At 44.0% G+C, this 21,122-nt stretch overlaps 2 protein-coding genes across 7 annotated transcripts in view; both read left to right on the forward strand.

Annotated features, from left to right (window-relative positions):
• The window catches only part of CAPZA1 (capping actin protein of muscle Z-line subunit alpha 1), a 46,931-nt gene extending 42,259 nt beyond the window's left edge, over positions 1-4,672 (forward strand). Inside the window, exons 9-11 of one of the 4 annotated variants that reach the window (XM_036271861.1) lie at positions 1,491-1,553; positions 2,105-2,291; positions 4,559-4,672. In XM_036271861.1, coding sequence (XP_036127754.1) covers positions 1,491-1,553; positions 2,105-2,245 — 204 coding nt within the window. In that variant the 3' untranslated portion in view covers positions 2,246-2,291; positions 4,559-4,672. Of the gene's footprint in view, positions 1-1,490; positions 1,554-2,104; positions 3,718-4,528 lie in introns of those variants that run through there. The other 3 variants (XM_036271863.1, XM_036271862.1, XM_036271860.1) reach the window with 3 other exon arrangements.
• The window catches only part of MOV10 (Mov10 RISC complex RNA helicase), a 37,919-nt gene continuing 21,388 nt past the window's right edge, over positions 4,592-21,122 (forward strand). For 2 of the 3 annotated variants that reach the window (XM_036271845.1, XM_036271847.1), the window contains exons 1-2: positions 8,537-8,589; positions 8,711-8,927. In XM_036271845.1, the coding sequence (XP_036127738.1) occupies positions 8,791-8,927 (137 nt within the window). In that variant the 5' untranslated portion in view covers positions 8,537-8,589; positions 8,711-8,790. Of the gene's footprint in view, positions 4,685-8,536; positions 8,590-8,710; positions 8,928-21,122 lie in introns of those variants that run through there. The other variant, XM_036271846.1, reaches the window with a different exon arrangement.

The raw sequence follows: 21,122 nt of genomic DNA on the forward strand, positions 1-21,122 counted from the left end.
CCATTAGTTGTTAACCTAAATAACATTTTCATAGACAGCTATATTTTTCAAACCCCCAAAAAAATGTTAATGGGAAGAATGGCTATGAATTACATTTTCACAAATTGTACAGTGTCTGTCTTGATCAGAGAACTGAATCCTCATTGTGCTTCACACACTCCATTGGCCTCAGAGTGATCAGATCATCACACAAATGTAGCTTCTTTGAAACTGCATTGTATATACGTGAGAGTGAGGCAAGGAGCTTTCTCTTAGTATTATTACAAAAATAGAAAATAGTGGTGTTTCCTCAGAAAATTAAAAATTGATCTGCCATTTGACCCAGTGATCCCACTTCTAGGAATATACCCTAAGAAGCCTGAAACACCAATCAGAAAGAATATATGCACCCCTATGTTCATAGCAACACTATTTACAATCGCTAAGGTCAGGAAACAGCCCAAGTATCCATCAATAGATGAGTGGATAAAAAAACTGGTACATATATACAGTGGAATATTGTGCAGCTGTAAGAAAGAAAGACCTCTCATCCTTTGAGACGACATGGAGGGACCTCGAGAGTATTATGCTAAGTGAAATAAGCCAATCAGAGAAAGACAAAAACCACATGAATTTGTGGAATATAATGAACAAGGTGGGCTGATGAATAAAATAGACCCAGAGACATAGAAGGAAGTATGGTTCAGACTGACAAACCTCAGAAGAGGGGTATGGGGGCGGGGGGGAGATGAATGAGATGAACCAAAGAACTTATATGCATATCTGCATAACCAATGGACATAGACAACAATGCTGGGGGGTCTGGGAGGAGTGGGATGTGAAGGAGGGAGTCTGGGGAGAAAAGGAGAAACATCTGTAACAAAAATAAATTAATAAAAATTGAAAAAAAGTAGAAAATAGTTTTGACTGAAAGAATCTTGGGACTGTTGCTCTGCATTCGATCTTACTCTTCTGCCTTTAATTCTGTTGTACTTAATGGTGAAAGGAAGAGAGAGATTCAGTTAATTTTATACCCGAATCATGTCAAGCAAAATGTGATTGGTTGGTTAGCATCATAAGGAGCAAGTAGACAAGTATATGAGCTTAACGTATGTTACCGAGATGTCTGAGGGCATTGTTTACATTATCTTAAACCAGAGAATATTTTCAAGACATAAAAATCTCAAGACATCGTGATGATACCTTTTGGGTATACTGTGATAGATGGAAAAGAACATGGGCTTTTTTGGGCAAAGACCTGGACGTAGATCCCATCTTTATTGTTCAAAAGCTGTTTAATTTTGGTCAAGTGTCTTAGCAGGATTCTGTTTTCTTATCTGCAAAATGGAAGTGATGTTGATAGTAGCTGTGAGAAATCGAAGATAATGTGCATGGGAGTACTTGATAAACTATAAAGTGTACAAATGTTAGTTAAGATGGGCTTCTCCCTGTTTTTATTCAGTGCTTTCACATTTTTAAAAATTCCTATTTTTCCTTCCTTCTTCCACTAGAATGAAGTCCAAACTGCCAAGGAGTTTATTAAAATCATAGAACATGCAGAAAATGAATATCAGGTAAGATTTAGAACCAATTTTTCTAGATCTACCACCTTATTATTTTGCTGTTAACTATTTTGTTAGACTTCCCTTTGTCCTTTTAACATGAATATAAATTTTCAGACCTTGCAACTTGGCATTGTGCTTACAATCACGGTTTTGATATTGAAAAGGGACTATAGCCCTAGTTTAAGAAACAACTTAGCCCAGCCGGTGTGGCTAAGTGATTGAGGGTCAACCCATGCACCAAAAGGTCGCCAGTTCGATTTCCAGTCAGGGCACATGCCCAGGTTGTGGGCCTGATCCCCAGTGGGGGGCATGCAGGAGGCAGCCAGTTGATGTTCTCTCTCATCGATGTTTTTATCTCTCCCCCTCTCTCTCTAAAAATCAATAAAGAAAGAAACAATTTAGATGAGCTTAACCCACTTTAGAGATTAGAGAGGAGCTCAGAAATCATGTGTCCTTTCAGTTCTTAAGGGACTCGAGCATGTCCCTTGCCTTTATTGACTTTCCTAGTCACAATCATCCCATTTCTTTTCAAGTAACTTATCTTTAATTATCTATTGCAGACAGCAATTAGTGAAAATTATCAAACAATGTCAGACACCACATTCAAGGCCTTGCGCCGGCAGCTTCCAGTCACCCGCACCAAAATCGACTGGAACAAGATACTCAGCTACAAGATTGGCAAAGAAATGCAGAATGCTTAAAGGCTGAATGCAGGATTCTTCAGTATGTGGAAAGAAAGGTTTCAACGTATGGTCATATGATAAATAAGTGATTTATAAACAAGAGTGGTATTTTGGTAGGGCTTTCAAAGTTAACAGGTTTTCTAGCCTCATGGAATACTGTTGAACCTATAGCATTGTCTGGATACTTTTGTGTTCTCTGCCTTGTAATTTTTGTTTTCACTATATCTACTTGTAAATTTTTTTTTTTTTTAATTTTGCCACATTTAATGATGGAGAGAGAGCTCTATCCTGGAGTCATTTTACTGTTTAGAACATTTTCCTAGCCATGAAGTCCTGTTACTGATAGAGACAGGTAATATGTTCAGTGCTTTTCTACCCCAGTCCTTCAAAACACCTGGTACTTCCTTGGTTCATACTGATCCACCCACAGCTAAAGTGGCTGTGCTACCAGCTGTAGCCAAATGGAAGACACATTCCTCCTCCTCCCTCCGACTGCTTTGATCATCATATAGCGTTGCACAACTGTCATTTTCAAAAGTTTGGATGGGGGCTATTCGGGTCCTTTTGTTGGGCAAAGGAAGTTTTCTGGAAATTCCATTATAGCCAGCTTCTCTGGGGAAGTTGTTTTTAAATCCAAAGACTTGAACCACATTCCCTGCACATGAACGTGTTTGCTTTTTCCTTCCCTTGTGGTCTCCTTCCCTTCTAGTACCATTATAGTTGTAGAATCCGCATTTTTAGCAGAGTTTTACCCATTTATTATTTTTTTTAATATTCAAGAACTGCTGACATACGAGGGATGTATAGGGTATCAGACTTGAAAAATGCAGATGAAGAAATACTAGGTATCTATGCTTTAATACATGTGGCAGGATTGTACTATAAGCAAATGAATCGAACAACTATGTAAATTGCAAACAAAACCTAAAAATGAACCAAAGTGAAAAGGATAACTTCCAGGCAGTATCTTTCTATCGTAACCTGTTATTTAAGGGAATACTAGTGATTTGTTATAAATAGGATGTAAAACATGTTCCAATTACTTCTCAGTCCTGCCTGCCAAGAACTTAAATGTAACTGTGATACAGCAACCCTTCCCAGGTATATTGGCAGGTGTATGTGTGAGCTCAGAATACACAGGTGACATAGACATGCTAGGACAACTGAAATGGTGGATTCATTCACATTGTTTACACTTCTATGACCAGGCCTTAAAGGAAGGTCAGTTTTTAAAAAACCAAGTAGTGTCTTCCTACATACCTGCATATACATGTCAAAAAAGAAGGGTGTTTGTGCTTCATCTTTGTTTTTGCTCAGTAATACAGTCAAGCAAGAGTTTGCTTCCAAGTGACCTGTTGAGCTGTGTAAGCATTTTTGTTTATTTCAAATAAAATATATTTGTATTATTTGTCATTCATACTATCCATCCATACCACACTATCTTCTGTATCAGGTAGTCCAGTAGAAATATACCTGTTTTGTTCTTAAATGGTCTCAGTCTCCTTTTTGATCCATCTCTTCAACCTTAGATCTCAGGATAACATGTGGAACTATATTTGAAGAGAATGTTCAGGATTTATGAAATTGGTTTCTACCTTCAACTACTCTAGATATAGTAAATATACAAAGACTTTCAAGAATAGGTCTTTTCCCTTTTTTTAGTTTGAGCAATGTCTCTATGGATCATACTGCTCTTCATTCATCTTTTCTACCTATCACTCAGAAAGCAGGGCCCCAGTACGGTTGTAGTCACACTAAGCAGGAAATAGAAATGGATGAATCCCTGTGCCTCCAGCTTGGGTAATATTTCACACTGACTTAACTCTTAAGTGCTGCTTTCCTTTCATACAAGTCTGACTTAGCTACAGACACGTGGAAAGGCTTTTTATCCTGCTATCCAACATCCACGGCCAATTCAAAGTGTCCCCTTTTTGAAGGATATTTAACTCTACTACACTCGGTACTTGCAGTGCAAACAAATTCAAACATTCTGTCCTTTGCCATTAACTGACTTAGTCAGCATTGTCCCTTGGCTATGCCAGGTATTTCCTTAGTCCCTACAGACTTGTAAGAACTTAATCTCTTCGCCATTAAAGCCCCTTGATTGCTTGTATAATTGAGAGGAAGTCAACCTTACTTGCCAAGTCCTAGCGAGATCTGACTTCCTCAACCTCCTTCAGCAGAATGTGTGCTTGAATTATGTCTATTTTATCACATGCTGCTGAACTCAAACCTGTGGTATCGTGGATGAAAAGGACTTTTCTTTTTTCTTTTTTTTCTTTTGGTACGTGCCCCTAGCAGGAACTGAACCTGGGACTCTCTGTTCCGCAGGCTGACGCTCCAACCACTGAGCCAAACCGGCCAGGCCTGAAAAGGACTTTTGTGTGAGGCCTCACTCCTGTATTTGGGTTAGAAATTACTGTTGAAGACTTTCATTTGAGCCTGGATGGTTGTGTTGTAAGTTACCTGGTTCTAGTACCTGTTCTCGATTTTATAATCTAGAACTTTGATGCTGGACTCATCTAGGTTCATGAGGTAGTTGGCAAACCTTGGCACATTCTCTCCAAACTCACAAAAGACTGATCTATATCTGAATGCCAATTTATGATTTTATTATTTTATATAGAACTACCAAGCTACCTACTACACGGGAAATCAAAGAAAGGAAGGAAAATGGGTAAATACAAAACAAAAACTGGATAGTCCATTAAGATAAATGAGATAACTAAAATTCTTCCTTGAACAGACAGGGTATACATAAAAAGACAGGATCTAAGCCACCTGAGGGCAGAAACCAATCTCACACTTTTTCAAATTCAGTGTTTCAAAAATCATTCTGTTACAAAGACTAACGAACAGTTGATTCTCCTTATTCACAGTATGTTCTATAAAGTTGCCAGCAAACAATGAATTAGCAATTAGGAAACATTGCTCCTAGGGGGAATAAAAGGTTAGGTTCCTGTGAGCTGCTCATGATATTTCTGTCAACTGATCAATACATAATCTTGGATTATAAGTATCTCTATTTGAATCTCCTTATTTAACATACATTGTTTATTCATTTGCGTTGAACTCATGGCCAACAGCACTATAATTCATGCCTGAAGTTTATATAAAGGAATTTTCTCTGCAAGGCACATCATAACCTTCTTGTGCTTAGAAAGACTACACAGCAGGTATTTCAGTACTACTCAGGCTTTGGGGCCATTTTAATCAATGTAATCACAAGCAAAAATGTGACCACAAAATAGATCACAACAAAGACATTTGTTTATATTAGCTGAAACAAGAAAGCAAGACATCAGCTGGGAACAGATACACTGGGCAGTTCTTTTTTTTTTTGCCACTCTGGATGGACCCATGAATGACTGCAAAAGTGCTGCAAGTGCCCTGGCTGATTTGGCTCAGTGGTTAGAGCCTCGGCCTGCAGTCCAGAGACACCTGGGTTTAGTTCCTGCTAAGGGCATGTACCTCGGTTGCAGTTTGTCTCCGGCCCTATTTGGGTCGTGTGGGTGGCAGCCACTCAATGTGTCCCTTTCACATAGATGTTTCTCTCTTCCTCTCTCTCCCTCCCACTCACTCTATCTGAACAAAAAATGGAGAAAGTGTCCTCGGGTGAGGATTAAAAAAAAAAGCACTGCAAGTATTGGTTTGGAGATTACAAATAAGTTTTAGTAGGTAAATTTGCAAATACAGAATTTGCAAATAGTGGGGATCACCTTGTACCTGCCACAGGCTCTCCTTTGATCTATGGTAGACTAATTTCAGCTTTTCAGTTTAAGGGCTGTTTCTAGTTGCCTTTGAAGGTACAGTCTAGGAATACATAAAGAACATTCAGATGCTGAATTGTGCAACCCAAATTAACTATGGAGTAATGAGGAAACACAAAGCTTTTAATCTTGAAAGTAGTTATCTTGTAAAACTATAGGTTTATTCTAGTAACATCATTGGCCAAGTTAACTTTCAGGTGGGCTTCAGTGCTATTTGGACCCATACTAAAATCAACCTTATGGCTTTATTTATATTTTTATCCTCACCCGAGGACATTTTTGCATGTATCTCCAGATAGAGTGGGAGAGAGAGAGAGAGAGAGAAACATCAATGTGAGAGAGATGCATCCACTAGCTTCCACCCACACAACCCCAACCAGGGGGGTGAGGAACTGCAACCAATGTATGTTTCCTTAGCAGGAACTGAACCGGGACTCTAGTCCTCAGGCCAACGCTCTAACCGCCGAGCCCAACTGGTCAGTGCTTATTGCTTTAAGGTCAGCTTCTTATAAGTGCAGAAGGATTTGGGGAAGACTTCAAAAGAGACTAGAGCTGGATATGAAAGGTGAAAGGAAGACCATTCTAGACTTCTAGCCAACATGTTTGAAAATAGTTACAACTGTGAGTGAAGTGTATTTTTCCAGATGAAACTGGTTTAGAGAGGTTTCATTGTAAGCAAAGCCACATAGCATCACATTTTTACCTAATTTTTTACTGTACTGTGGCTGTTTGTATATGTTTTGAGGACATCCAGGAAATAGGCCAAACCAGACAGAGGGAGGAGGTTATGTAATCAAGAAAAATGGGAACATTATTGATTTTTTTGATCAAAATGCAGCCAGACATTGAATTTGGGTAAGGTGGATGGTAGGTTTTTGAAATGGTAACAAAGCATTTTAGAGGAATCACTCTCCTCATTATTCTCAGGCCTCACCAGGTAATTGGGGGGATAAAAGGTAAAATTCATGGTTATATTCCCAGTTTTTTCCTCTACTTTGAATAATCAATTTTTAAGACAACGTTTTCCCCATCCCTGTAGCTTTGGTTCCCACTGACTGCATTTCCTGTTGCTATCTTGTTCCTGGCTTTAGTTGGTTGTTGGCCTGGGAAAGAACACAAGGAGAGCCCTGGCTGGTTTGGCTCAGCGGTTGGAGCATCCGCTTGTGAACTCCAGAGAGTTCCCGGTTGGGTTCCCGCTAAGAACATGTACCTCGGTTGCAGTTTGTCCCCAGCCCAGTTGGGGTCATGTAGGTAGCAACTACTCAATGTCAGTAACAACCACTGGATGTGTCTCTCGATGTTTCCCTCTTCCTCTTGCTCTGTCTGAAGATAAATGCAAAAATGTCCAATGTCCTCGGGTGAAGAAAAAAAAGAAAAGGACACAAGGAGAGCCTGACTGGAGCAGGACCTGGGGTCTGGACTTCCCTCACACTTTAGATTGAGTGTGTGACCTCCCACATGGAATTACTTAGAACAACGCTACTTTTGATATATTTATAACCCTGGTATATTTGTTTTTAAAAAATATTTCATAAAGCCCTGGCCGGCTAGGCTCAGCAGTTAGAGCGTCAGCCTGCGGTCCAGAGAGACCCTGGTTCGGTTCCTGCTAAGGGCACGTACCTTGCTGCAGTTTGTCCCCTGCCCTGTGTTTCCCTTCCTGTCTCTCCCTCCTGCTCTATCTGAATAAAAAATGGAAAAATGTCCTCGGGTGAGGATAAAAAAAAATACATGTATTTCATATAACTGTTATTATCTTTGCCCCATTCTAGTGTTTTTTGTTATGCCGGAAGATGCTTAGATACAGAGGTTTGCTTTATGTTTGTTGTGGTAGCCCTGCCCCCTTGAGTTTGAATAGTCATTTTGGAAATCTGCTGGTCTTCTCTTCCTGGTACAGCGGCTGTAGCTCTTAACTGTTGCCTAATGTAGTCTCTTGCTCTCAAAAAGCTCACATTTTGATGACTGGGGCAATCCTGATAGGATAGTAACAAAGACCAACACAGACTGGAGTGGAACTAAGTGTCCAAAATTATGGCTCAAGGGTAGGACCACCAGCCTTTCCACAGAACGAAACCTGTGTAGCAGAGATAAGTCCTGACTTGACCTGGCGGACCCTTGTCCCTCCCTCTCACACGTACACACCTTTATCTCCCTCAGACCTCTCTGGCTCTTACGCCTTCCTCCCAGAGTCTGAAAGCCCAGCCCGAGAAGGGAAAAGGGGGGAGGGGGTGTGCCTCTCTCCTCCGTACTGGTTTCTGTCCCTGACAGTCTAGGGGAGGTGCTAGGGGAGCTGCCCCTGTCCAGCTGCAGCCGACCCAGGTCACAGTCCCTGCCCTTTGCTCTCAGGCATCTTACTAAATCCCCAGGCTCTGGTGGAGTGGGCGTGGGAGTAGCCCTCGCTGGGCTCTGAAGTGCTGCAGGACCGTTCGGGGGTGGGCGGGGTGGGGCAGGCGGCAGCGGGTTCCTAGTATGGCTGGGAGCCAAGGGAGGGAGCTTGGGGCAAGGGGAGGGCCCTGAGGGAGGGGTCAGACTCCTTAGAAAAGAGTTAATGGGGCGAGGGGGAGGGGATAGGACGGAGACTAAAGGGAGGATCAGGTAGGAAAAGAACCTAGAAGGGAAGCCTGGTGGGGAGAAGGGAAGCCTGGTGGGGAGAGGGGACCCTGCTGGATCAAGAGTCAGAGTTAGGGTGCTTCCCCCCTGCTGCACCCTCTTCTAGGGCAGCCAACTTCCTGCTGCGGCGGCGACTTTCAGTTTCATTTCCACGGACCCTCTGCCTGGGCCGCAGCCGCCGCCGCGATGCCCAGCAAGTTCAGCTGCCGGCAGCTCCGGGAGGCCGGCCAGAGCTTCGAGAATTTCCTGCTCGGTCAGGGATTGGACATGGAGACAGATCGCGAGCAGCTGCGGACCATTTATAACCAAAAGTTCAAGACCAGGTACGGGCCGGCCCACTCCCCGGCCCAGAACCGCGGGCCCAGCTCGCCTCCACGACCCCCGCGGCGGGCCACCCCGCGCGCCCGCAGGGGAGGGACGCAGCTCCCGCAGTGGCGCAGGCCGGCCCGGGCGCGCAGACATCCCCTCGCGCGGTGCCCACGCCCCTCCCGCGCCTCCCAGAGCCGCCCGCCCGCCCGCTCCAGCCGGGCCCCTGCGCCAGGTCCCCGCGGAGAGCCCCCGGCGCAGCCCGCTCGCCCCGCGCCAGGGTCCGGGCTGGGGTCCTGGGCCACCCGCCGCTGGAAGGGGCGAAGGGACGGCGCTGGGCGTGGGAGGGGCGCTTTGGGTGGGGGTCCTGGCGTCGCGCAAGCGCGGGGAAGGAGCTTCCTGGTGGTGGCGGGGAGCCCAGGCGCGGGCTGCGCGGGCACCCCGCCCCCTGGTTGAGGGGCTGCTTCTTCAGGGGTCCACTATCCCAGAAAGCTGAAGAGACCTAGTGTAGGAGGGAGAGTCTCAGGGAGCAAGGAAAGAAGAAAAGGCACCAACTACGTACGTGCCATACCTCCGTTACCACCTGTGGCTTCTCCATGGAGACCCAGGGCCAGGCCAGTTCCCTGGGGGGCCCCTTCCATCCTGTGGCTGAAGGCTGCTTGGTCCCCCTTTCTTGCTACGTCCAAGTGAAAATCAAAGAGACCTCACTGTGAAATCATAGAATTGTGCTTCAAAAACACCTCCAATAGGCTGCAGAAAACCAAGAAACAACTTAACAGGGATAAATCTAAAGACATACAAATAAATATGGGGTTCGGCTTAATAACAGACCTTCTGAAAATGACTGGGTTTTAGCAGAGGAACGCCAGTGGCTGCAGAAAGAGTGAAAGAAGCGTGGGGCTGTGTTAGTAGAAATGTGCTTTGGGGGAGGGGTAGTAATTCTCCATATTGACCAGATTATATCTGTAATAGTTTTCAGTACTAGGTGTTATATTTTTTACTTACTGATTTTGAGAGAGAGGAGGGGAGAAAGAAACATCGATTTGTTCCTTATTTATGCATTCAGTGGTTGATTCTTGTATGTGCCCTGACCAGGATCGAACCTACAACCTTGGCATATTGGGATGACTGACCAACTGTGCTACCTGTCCAGGGCCATGAGTGTCACATTTTTAAAAGGGGCATTTACAGGCTTGAACAACATCTGAAGAAGCAGCAAAGATGCTCCCACAGTGTGCTGGACACTGTGGGAAATATAAAGATAAAAAAGATACAATCCTAGGGGAGCCATAGAAGCTGTGATATGCATGCAGTATACAAGAGAATTCAATGGAGAGAGTTGACATTGACCTTGCTTTGAAGGGGATAGAGTTTTAGTATTTGGAGGAGGAGGAAAGTCTAATAAGTTGATGCGTAGTTAATTGTGAGACCCAGTCAAAAGAAACCGGAGCCCTGGCCGGTTTGGCTCAGCGGTTAGAGTGTTGGCCTGCAGTCCAGAGACCTGGGTTCGGTTCCCGCTAGGGGCATGTACCTTGGTTGCAGTTTGTCCCCGGCCCTGAATGGGTCATGCTGGTGGCAGCCACTCGATGTATCCCTTTCACGTCGATGTTTCTCTCTCCCTCTCTCCCTCCCACTCTATCTGAACAAAAAATGGAAAAATGTCCTCGGGTGAGGATTAAAAAAAAAAAGAAAGAAACCGGAAAATGTTTGCCTTAAAAGGAAGAATAATTGACCTTGAATATTTTAAAGACTGTTACAGTAGAGAGAATTAAACTTCTGTCCATAAGGCAGAACTAAGTTCTCTAAACCTTCCCTTTTTAAAAAAATGTTTTATTGATTTTAGAGAGGGGGGAAGGGAGAGAAACATCTTTTCGTTACCTCCCATCTCCAACCGGGGATTGAACCAGTAACTTAGGTATATGCCCTGACTGGGAATTGAACCAGCAACCTTTTGGTGCTTGGGACAACACTGCAACCAAGGGAGGCACACCAGCCATGGTGATATTTCTATTCTAATTAGAACTTTCAAACCCATGCTGGAATGCTGTGACATCAGCCCTCATCCTCCTGATGGGAATTCATTGCTTCTTCCCCTCTCTCATCCCCCTGATGGGAATTCATTGCTTCTTCCCCTCGGCTGTCATAACTCATTCTTCACACTCTGGTTATAGCCGGATTACATTTTGCTTTTGTTAGAGCTGATAGGGACTGTCTTCCCCCACCAGACTGTCAGATCCTCTGAAAACAGACAGGTTTTTCATCATTTGTGCTCCTTCCCTCAGTCCCCACCACAGAGCCTTGAATGTAGTAGATGCTGATTAAGTACTTGAGGGACCTAATTAAACTAGTGAGTTGATCTACAAGACAATAGGTGGTAGGGGAGGTACAGCCGCTGCCATCCCCCCCCCCCCCCAGTCAGGAGTTCTAGGGAGATTCCTGCCCTGCTAAGAAACTGGCCCTTTGCATCGGTTATTTTAGGATGTTACAAAATGCTCTGCTCCTCTTTCTTTTTCCCATCTCTCTTTATTCAGTTAGCAAACCTATTTAAGGAGGCTCTGCTCCTGCCTGTGCCTTCATTCCTGCCTCTTAAGACTAGTAGGGAGTGGCAGATGTGTAGACTGACATGTGATGCAGCTGGAGTTCAAATTCTGGTTCTGCCCTTCTCTGTTTGCATTAGATTCTGAACATCTCTTAACAAAAATTCCGCCAACTAAAGATCTAACTAGTGTTATTGAACAGTTCGTGAATGGGGCAGCATCAAGATCGAAGCCTCCAAGAAAATGTATAAAACGGAAGGTTTTTTGTTTGTTTGTTTTTTTTAATCCTCACCCGAGGATATTTTTCCATTTTTTGTACAGATAGAGTGGGAAGGAGAGAGAGGAAGGGAGAGAGAAACATCGACGTGAAGGGACACATCAAGTGGCTGCCACCCGCACGACCAACTAGGGCCGGGGACAAACTGCAACCGAAGTACGTGCCCTTAGCGGGAACCGAACCCGGGTCTCTCCGGACCGCAGGCTGACGCTCTAACCGCTGAGCCAAACCGGCCAGGGCTAAAACGGAAGGTTTTAATAGGCAGGAACAGACCAGACAAGAAAATTATTAGCAAAAGAAAAAAAAAGGATATTTGTGTCTGGGGACACCTTTGGGGATGGGGGCCAGAGCAGGGGTCTTATCAGGAATATTACCTCACCAGTGTTGATCAGGAAATTCCAGACCAACTGATTGGTTTGAGGTCACATTCCTGGTAGAGGCTAAAACTGCTATCAGGTCTTGGTTTGTCCTCGGGGCAGGCAACTCCACCTTGAGCCTACTGTTTCTTTTTCTGACATCTCAGTTTTCCTAACTGAAGTCTGTCAGGGTTGTGTGAGGCCAGAAGGAGCTAAGGTTTTATCCTGTGTGGCATATTGCTTGGGCTTTGGGAGTCGTGGCTCTCATTTTAGTACCGTGATGGTTAGGAGTCCCTTGTATGGAGTAGGGACTGGTGTCCTGAAAAGTTTCTTGCCTTGGGCAGGAGGCTCATTCTCTTATCAACATACTGATTTCTGAGAGCAAGGCACCACTGTGTGAGTCACAGTAGATACACAGAAGGAACTAAACTGTCTGAGGAAGGAGGCAGGGATTAAACATAATTTTGTAATGACTTTTGTGACAAGTGCTTGTAAAAAAAAAAAGTCCAATGTGCATTGAGAGTATATGCCTTGCAGGCCTGACCTAGTTTAGGAATTCGAGGTTTCTGGGAGAAAGTGATGTTTGAGTGGAATCTTGCAAGATAAGCAGGAGTTTGCAGATGTCAGGGCCAGGGGAGAGCATTCCAGACAGAGGGAGTAACACCTGCAAAGTCCTAGGGTGAACTTGGGAGAACCAGAGGGAGTCTGGGGCTGGATGACCTTGTGGACCCGTGGAGAGGCATTGTGGGGTTTTCTTTTTAATCTTAACAGAAATAGGAAAGCACATAAAAGTTTCAAAGTAGGAGACCAACAGAATCAGGATTTTAGGAAGATCATTGGGGCTTCTGGTGTGGAGAATGGCTTGGTGGTTGGACCTCTGTCCATAGTGAAAAATGCATTTTACTTCAGGGCCTGGTATTTGCTGTTTTCATGGAATAATATGTGTTCTTGAGACCAGACGTAGTCTCACTTTCTGCCCTCTGATCATTTCAATTCTATTTTTTTTCAGTTTTATAGAAATCCTGGTCTTGACCCACTAATGAAAGTGGCAACCCAGAGTGTGAAGAACATGGAGTTAGATGCCCCTTTGAGATCACTTCTAAATCTGATACTATTCTCTGAAATACTACTCAGTACTCTAGCTATTACTCTTTCCTGAACTGAATCTAAAAAGATTAGTTATTGTTTGCCCAACAAACAACAGGGGCAAGGGCAGGGCATTACAGACCAGGGATGTTTACAGTGGGAGCAAAGTCAGGAGGGGCGTCCCGCACGAGCAGCTGAGAATGACTGAGGTGCCAGTAGGGTGGATTGGCACCCATATCGGGTGAGGGACCTGTGCCTTAGTTTCTTCTCTAAAACGGAATGATAATAGTTGCTACCTCAAAGGGTTGTTGTGAGGGTTAAAGATCTTGTGTGTAGGTACTTAGAACAGTATACACAGTGAGCGCTCAGTGTTTTCTATTGTTGATATTACTGTAGTTGCATTATCATTGTTAATGTGGAGGATTTAAGTGTACCATAGTAAAGCATTAGACTTAATCCTGTAGATGGTAGAGTAATAAATTGAGGGACCTGCTCTGATTTGTGTTAATAATGACAATTCCTGCCTATTTAGGAGATGGACCAGGATAGGCGTGTGAAGGAGGAAACAGGCCCTAGGGCTTGGAAAAATGATATAATCAGGCAGTTCACAGAAGGAATATAAATGACTATTAAACAGAAGGCAAGATCCTCCAACTATATAGCAATCAGGGAAATGCAAATTTAAACAAGATACCATTGTTTTCAAACCTATAGAGAATTTTTGTGAGTTTATTTGAGCCGAACTGTTGACAATTGCTAGGAAGCAAAATCTCAACGATTGAGATAATGCTCTGGGGAATGGCAGTCTTCCACCTTATTTTATACAGTAACAATCCAAAGAGAAGGCGCAAGTGAGTTTCGTGAAATTCACTGGCAATAGATTCAGGAGGTGGGTGAAAGCCAAGCCAGGAAACCTGGGATCGGATGAGCAGTAAAATGATAGATACATACATCTTTCACGTAGGTGGATACAGGATAGTTAACAGTCAACAATTAACGTGATGACAATAAAGATGAGGATTTATAGTCTCTGCTCTGGTGTGCTGGTTGTGCCCTGAGGGGGTCTGGAGAAAGAAGAATTCTGACATTACAAAGGAATGTGTGGTAGATGCAAAAGACAACAGGCTCAGTCAAGGTAAAGATTGACCTTTGTCAGGGAAGATTCTAGCCTAGGACATGACTACCCACTATAAATTGCTTTTAGTTAAAAATTATAACTTCATAACATCCTTTGTGGTTACTTTAGGTCTCTGAGTTTGCAAGGTCGCCACACAGGCCTTCCCTGAGCTTGTCAGGTTAGCATGTGGCCCCTTTTCGTCCACATCAGACTGGATAAACTATGGGTTCAGCACGCAGATGTGATTTCCTCATACCATTACCTTGACAGGGATTTGATACCCACCCTCAAAATAATACTATCAAATTGCTTCAAACCCCTTTAAAATTGCAATAATGCAGCAAAACCACAAGTAAACAACTGCCTGTTACCCTGTTGTTTCAAATGTAGACTGAAAAGCCAACAGGCATATTTTTGTGAATTTTTTAAAACAGGAAGCCAAGCCCTGGCCAGTTTGGCTCAGTGGTTGCAGCATCAGCCTGCGGACCAGAGTCCCGGGTTCGATTTCCGCTAGGGGCACGTACCAAAAAAAAAAAATAGGAAGTTGAAATATCAAATCTGCACGGCGCGGTCCCTTCGCAGAAGGCAAGAAACTTCCAGCCCATCATGTGGGAGGCCATCTTTGGTGCCATAGGCTTTGAAAGTGGGCCTCCTTCAGGGTTCACAAGGGCCTTGACAGACTGCTCGGTTCGGGCTGAGGGCTGTTCAGCTGGACCCGGTGACTGTGTGGTTTAAGTTGCATTCGGGCCCACTGGCCCTGTAGTGGCAAAAGTTTGGTCGGCGGGAAGAGACAGACTGCACACACTCGGAGGATTAGAAAAGGACTGTTTAATGTGCACCAGTGCTGTCCCAACAGAGTCAACTCCAAAGGCTGAGCCCTGAGCCTGGGTTCCAGCCTCCTTTTATACATGATAAGCCTCTGCATATTTGAGGGCTTCAAGTTCCGCTATAGTTTAGGGGTTTGGCGAATGTAAAGGAATTACAAAAGCCAGGGGCAGGGTCTCTGCACTGCCTAAGGGGGTTATCTGGGCTCTTGATGCTGCTGCTCTTGCTACTGCAGCTGCTTGAAGACTGTCCCAGGAAGCTTGAAAGACAGGGGAGGGGGAAGAAGGTGGTCTTCTTCATTGCCATTCCTTCTCCTTTTCCTGGGGCACAGTCGCTTGCTCATAGCAGCTTGCGGGGAGGAACTACCTTGGCTCTTGCTGGGGCTGGGGTGGTGCGTACCCCTCGGTGGGACCCGTACCACTGGTACTTCTGTTGTCTGCTCCATGACCTTTCATGTCTCAGCCTAGTATAAGAGTTTTTGTGTAAGGATGGTTATTAAAATATTTGAAATAGCCAAAAACTGTATGGAGCCTGTCCATCACTGGACAGGTAGATACACCAGGATGCATTCTTGCTGCTCATTCAAATGAGTGAGGTGACTTGGTAAAATGTCATCAAAGGATGCCTTGGTGGTGAAAGAAGTCTATTACAGAATACTATGTGTAGTATTGAAAAAACAAGTGTGCTGAAAAATATGTTTTTATATATGCATAGAAAAAAGTCTGGAAAAATCAACATCAAACATTAAGCAGGTAGTTGGAAGAGAGGGAGTAGGGGCCCTTACTGTTTTATGTTAGGTATTTGTCTTGTTTAAATGTTTTTTAATATTTTGGTGACCACTTTTTATTTATCTCTTTTTATTTTTGATTTATTAATTTGCTTTTGTTACAGATGTTTCTCATTTCCCCCCATTGACACCCTCCTCCCCTTCCCCCCACCCCATCCCCAGCTTTGTTGTTTGTGTTCATTAGTCATACATACATGCCTGTAAGTTCTGTGGTTTATCTCTCCCTTACAAACCCCTCCCCCCTCCTCTGAGGCTTGTCAGCCTGTACTCCACCTCTGTGTCTCTGGGTTAATTTTGTTCAGCAGTTTGTTTAGTTCATTATATTCCACAAATAAGTGAGATCATGTGATATTTGTCTTTTTCTGCTTGGCTTGTTTCACTTAGCATAATACTCTCCAGGTCCTTTCATGCCATCTCAAAGGATAAAAGATCTTTCTTTCTTACAGCTGCATAGTATTCCATTGTGTATATGTACCACAGCTTTTTAATCCACTCATCTATTGATGGACACTTGGGATGTTTCCAGATCTTAGCTATTGTAAATAGTGCTGCTATGAACATAGGGGTACATATATTCTTTCTGATTGGTGTTTCAGGTTTCTTAGGTTATATTCTTAGAAGTGGGATCACTGGGTCAAATGGCAGTTCCTTTTTTTTTGTTTTTTTTTTAATCCTCACCCAAGGACATTTTTGGATATTTTGTTCAGATAGAATGAAAGGGGGAGAGAGAGAAAGAGAGAGAAAGAGAGAAAGTGAAAGAGAAAGAGAGAGAAACATTGATGTGAAAGGGACACATCAAGTAGTTGCCACCCGCACAACCCAACCAGGGCTGGGGACAAACCGTAACTGAGGTACATGCCCTTAGTGGGAACCAAACCCGGGTCTCTTGGGACCACAGGCCGATGCTCTATCCACTGGGCAAACCGGCCAGGGATCAATTTTTAACTTTTTGAGGTACCACCATAGTGTTTTCCATAGTGGCTGCACCAGTGTGCATTCCCACCAGCAGTGTACTAGAGTCCCCTTTTCTCCACACCCTCACCAACACTTGTTGTTTGATGATTTGTTGATGGGGGCCATTCTGAGAGGTATGAGGTGATACCTCATAGTTATTTTAATTTGCATCTCTCTGATGATTAGTGATGTTGAGCATTTCTTCATATGTCTCTTGGCCATTTATTTGTATGTCCTGTTTGGAGAGGTGTCTATTCAGCTCCTCTGCCCATTTTTTAATTGGGTTCTTTGTCTTCCTTTTGTTGAGTTGTATGAGTACTCTATATATTCTGGAAATTAACCCCTTATATGATGCATCATTGGCAATTATGGTCTCCCATATAGTGGGATCTCTTTTCGTTTTGATGGTTGTTTCTTTTGCTGTGCAGAAGCTTTTTAGTTTGATGTAGTCCCATGTGTTCATTTTTTCCTTTGTTTCTGTTGCCTTAGTTGTTGTATTAGTGAAAATTCTGCTGCGTATGATGTCTGAGATTTTGTTGCCTACGTTTTCTTCTAGAATTTTTATGGATTCATGAGTTACATTTAAGTCTTTTATCCATTTTGAGCTTATTCTCGTGTATGGTGTAAGTTGGTGTTCTAGCTTCATTTTTTTGCAGGTAGCTGTCCAATTTTCCCAACACCATTTATTAAAGAGGCTGTCTTTACTCCACTGTATGCTCTTGCCACCTTTGTCAAATATTAATTGAGCATATTGTCTTGGGTCAATTTCTGGGTTCTCTATTCTGTTCCTCATTTATCTCTTTATGCATGCAAACTAGCTCACAATATCAGCCAGGGTATTTTTTGTGCTTATTTTTTGGTTTTTTTTTTAAAGCAAGGGGAGGGGTCACATTACACATTTTCCACATCTCGATTTTCTTACTCAATAACACACCCTAGAAATTGCTCAGTATATACCTCTAATGCATCGTTGGGGTTTTCCCCCCAAAGTTCTATTTTTTGATTCATTTCAAAGTAAGTTATAGACATCAGTGCACTTCACCCCTAAACATTTCAGCATAATTATAATGAACTATAAGAGTTTGGAATCTGTTTACAATTTTTTTTTTAGTAAAATATACATACAATGAAACACAGATTTTAGCTGTACCTTTCTATGAGTTTTAACAAATGCATATACATACCTACATACAACCCCTTATCAAAATGTAGCACATATATCACTCCAGAAAGTCCTCTCGTCTCTTCGCCCTCACCCACCCGGAAGCCACACTGCTCTGATGTGTTTTGAGGCAGTACATGTTCTAGAACTTTATTTAATAGAATCAGATACTAGGACTCTTGCAGCTTTTACAGATTCAACCATGTTGTGTGTAGCAATCAGTATATTTTTTTTGTATCATTGAATAGTATTCCTTATATTAATACAAATCACAATTTATCTGTTCTTTTGTTCTTGGACATAGTTTTCAGTTTGGGGCTATTTTGAATAAAACTACTATGTACCGGTTGTTTTATGGACTTATATTTTCATTTCCTTTGGGTAGAATTGCTGAGTCATAGGATAGGTAATATTTACTTTGTTGTTTGTTTTAAATCTTGGGCAAACCCTGGCCAGTTTGGCTCAGCAGTTAGAGCATCAGCCCATGGACCAGAGAGACACGGGTTCGGTTCCCGCTAAGGGCATGTACCTCACTTGCAGTTTGTCCCTGTCCCGGTTGGGGTTGGGGTTGGGGTTGTGTGGGTGGCAACCAGTTGGTGTGTCTCTCTCACAACGATGTTTCTCTCTCTCTTCCTTCCTCTCTCCCTCCCACTCTATCTAAAGATAAATGCAAAAATGTCCTCGGGTGAGAATTTAAAAAAAAAATCTTGGGCACATTGCTTAACCTCTTTAAAAAACTTTATTGATTTTTCTAAACATCATTTTGTTGTTTCATTTTGTTGTTTCACTTACTTATGCATTCATTGGTTGGTTTTGTATGTGCCCTCACTAGGGATCAAACCTGAAACCTTGGCATATCAGGACAGCACTCTAACCAACTGAACTACCCGGCCAGAGCTCTTAACCTCCTTTTTGATTGTGGCAACAAAGTCTTCAGGGCTGGTTTTGTTGTTTTGTTGTGACCTTTGCTGGGGTAGGCTGCTCAGCCTTCCCTGTTCCTCCCATTTCCTGAGCCTGCTTCTCCTAACTTCCCAGCAATTTTTTTTTTCTTCCTCACCTGAGGACATTTTTCCATTTTTTGTTCAGATAGAGTGGGTGGGGGGAGGGGGAGAGAGAGAAACATCGATATGAAAGGGACACATCGAGTGGCTGCCACCCACATGACCAACCAGGGTGGGGGACAAACTTCAACTGAGGTACACGCCCTTAGCGGGAACCGAACCCGGGTCTCTCTGGACCGCAGGCCGACGCTCTAACCGCTGAGCCAAACCAGCCAGGGCTTTCCCAGCAATTTTAATAAAGCTTCTATCACTTAAATCAGCCATCATTTATTCTGTGGCCTACAACTAATGACTCCAGATGTACACAGCCATCTGAAAGTAGTAAAGCCCTGGCCAGTTTGGCTCAGCGGTTGGAGCGTCGGCCTGCGGTCCAGAGAGACCCGGGTTCGGTTCCCGCTAAGGGCATGTACCTCGGTTGCAGTTTGTCCCCGGCCCTGGTTGGTTGTGCGGGTGGCAGCCACTCGATGTGTCCCTTTCACGTCGATGTTTCTCTCTCTCTCTCTCTGTTCCTCTCTCTCCCTCCCACTCTATCTGTACAAAAAAATGGAAAAATATCCTCGGGTGAGGGTAAAAAAATAAAATTTAAAAAAAAAAAAAAAAATGAAAGTAGTATGGCCATGTCTTCATATATTTTACTCCCTTTTATTGCCTTTTCTTTCATTACATAGCTTGTTCAAACTCAGACAAGCCATATAACCTGGCCCCGACGTTCCAGGCACAGTGCAGCTGTGTGCCAGCCAGCAGGTCATGTTTGCATTGTTATCTGTTTCATCTGTAAAATAATAGTCTGGAATGATTTGATGTTTCTTTTACCCATCCTCCCAGCAATTACTTGTTGAATAAATATCAGTACTAGGTCTGTTAACACTGGTGTTAACAGATGTATTATTATTTTTTATCCTCACCCGAGGACCTTTTTACATTTATCTTCAGATAGAGCAGGAGGAAGAGAGAGAGAGAAACTGATGAGAGAGAGACCCATCGACTGGTTGCCACCCACTCCACCCCAACTGGGGCCGGGACAAACCGCAACTGAAGTACATGCCCTTAGCAGGAACCGAACCCCGGACCCTCTGGTCCGCGGGCCGACACTCTAACCGCTGAGCCAAACTGGCCAGGGTCATTATTAATTTTTTTAATTGCTAATTCCCTTTATTACATGAGTATCAATATAAAACATGTTGCCCTGGGAGATTCCAAAATGGCACGGAGTGAACAGAAGCTACACAGACCGTCTCCCAGGACCAAACTGGAATTATAACTATAACACAGACAAATCGACGGGAAAAAGCAACAGAAAAGCAGCTTGGAGGACCATAGAACCAGGGACACTGACTCCATCCCCGTAGGCTTGCGAAGGCGCGAGAGGGGGCTGGGAGCCCACGGTCGGCAGCTCGGCAGCGGCCTGAGCTGGGAGCAGCGCCCTCGGGTCCCAGGCGGCTCCACAGCGCAGCCGGGACAGAGGCTAAAACAGCCACAGCCACTCACCTTGGGCTCTGGCAGAGGGAGGGCAGACTGGACTGGAACTGTGTTGGGACACTCGGGATTTGGAGGGCACTCAGAGCTTTTGCTGAGTTGCGGCCACGCAGGACAGTGGCCATCTGACTTTTTCCCAGGGCTCTGGGGAGAGGCAGCAGCCCCTCCCTCAGAGATCCAACCCCACCCTGTGGGCCATTGAAATGCAAATTGAGGCTCACTAACAACCAGCATCTGCCCCACCCTCGGGAAATCCCCTTATACTGAGTACCTGAGGGAGTTTTTCAATCAACTAACAACTCAAAACTCTTCAAGTAACCTAGACTGCTAGCCTCCAGGCAAAAAGCTAGATGATAACAGTACCTTTCCTGGGCTAGCAACTCTACCCAGGAAAGTAAGACTTGACAGTGGTGTTTAACATAGGCCCTCCCTCGCTCATCTAAACCCAGGAGAGGGAGCCACAAACAGCAGAACACCAATACCCACAGGGAAAACTTGGCAGGCTCCAAAGCCCACTGTGATAGCCAAAATGGTGAAACACAGAAACAAAAGCCAAATGAAAGAACAAGAGACC

The sequence above is a fragment of the Molossus molossus genome, unplaced genomic scaffold (assembly GCF_014108415.1).
Source record: "Molossus molossus isolate mMolMol1 unplaced genomic scaffold, mMolMol1.p scaffold_m16_p_20, whole genome shotgun sequence".
NCBI classification, from domain to species: domain Eukaryota; kingdom Metazoa; phylum Chordata; class Mammalia; order Chiroptera; family Molossidae; genus Molossus; species Molossus molossus.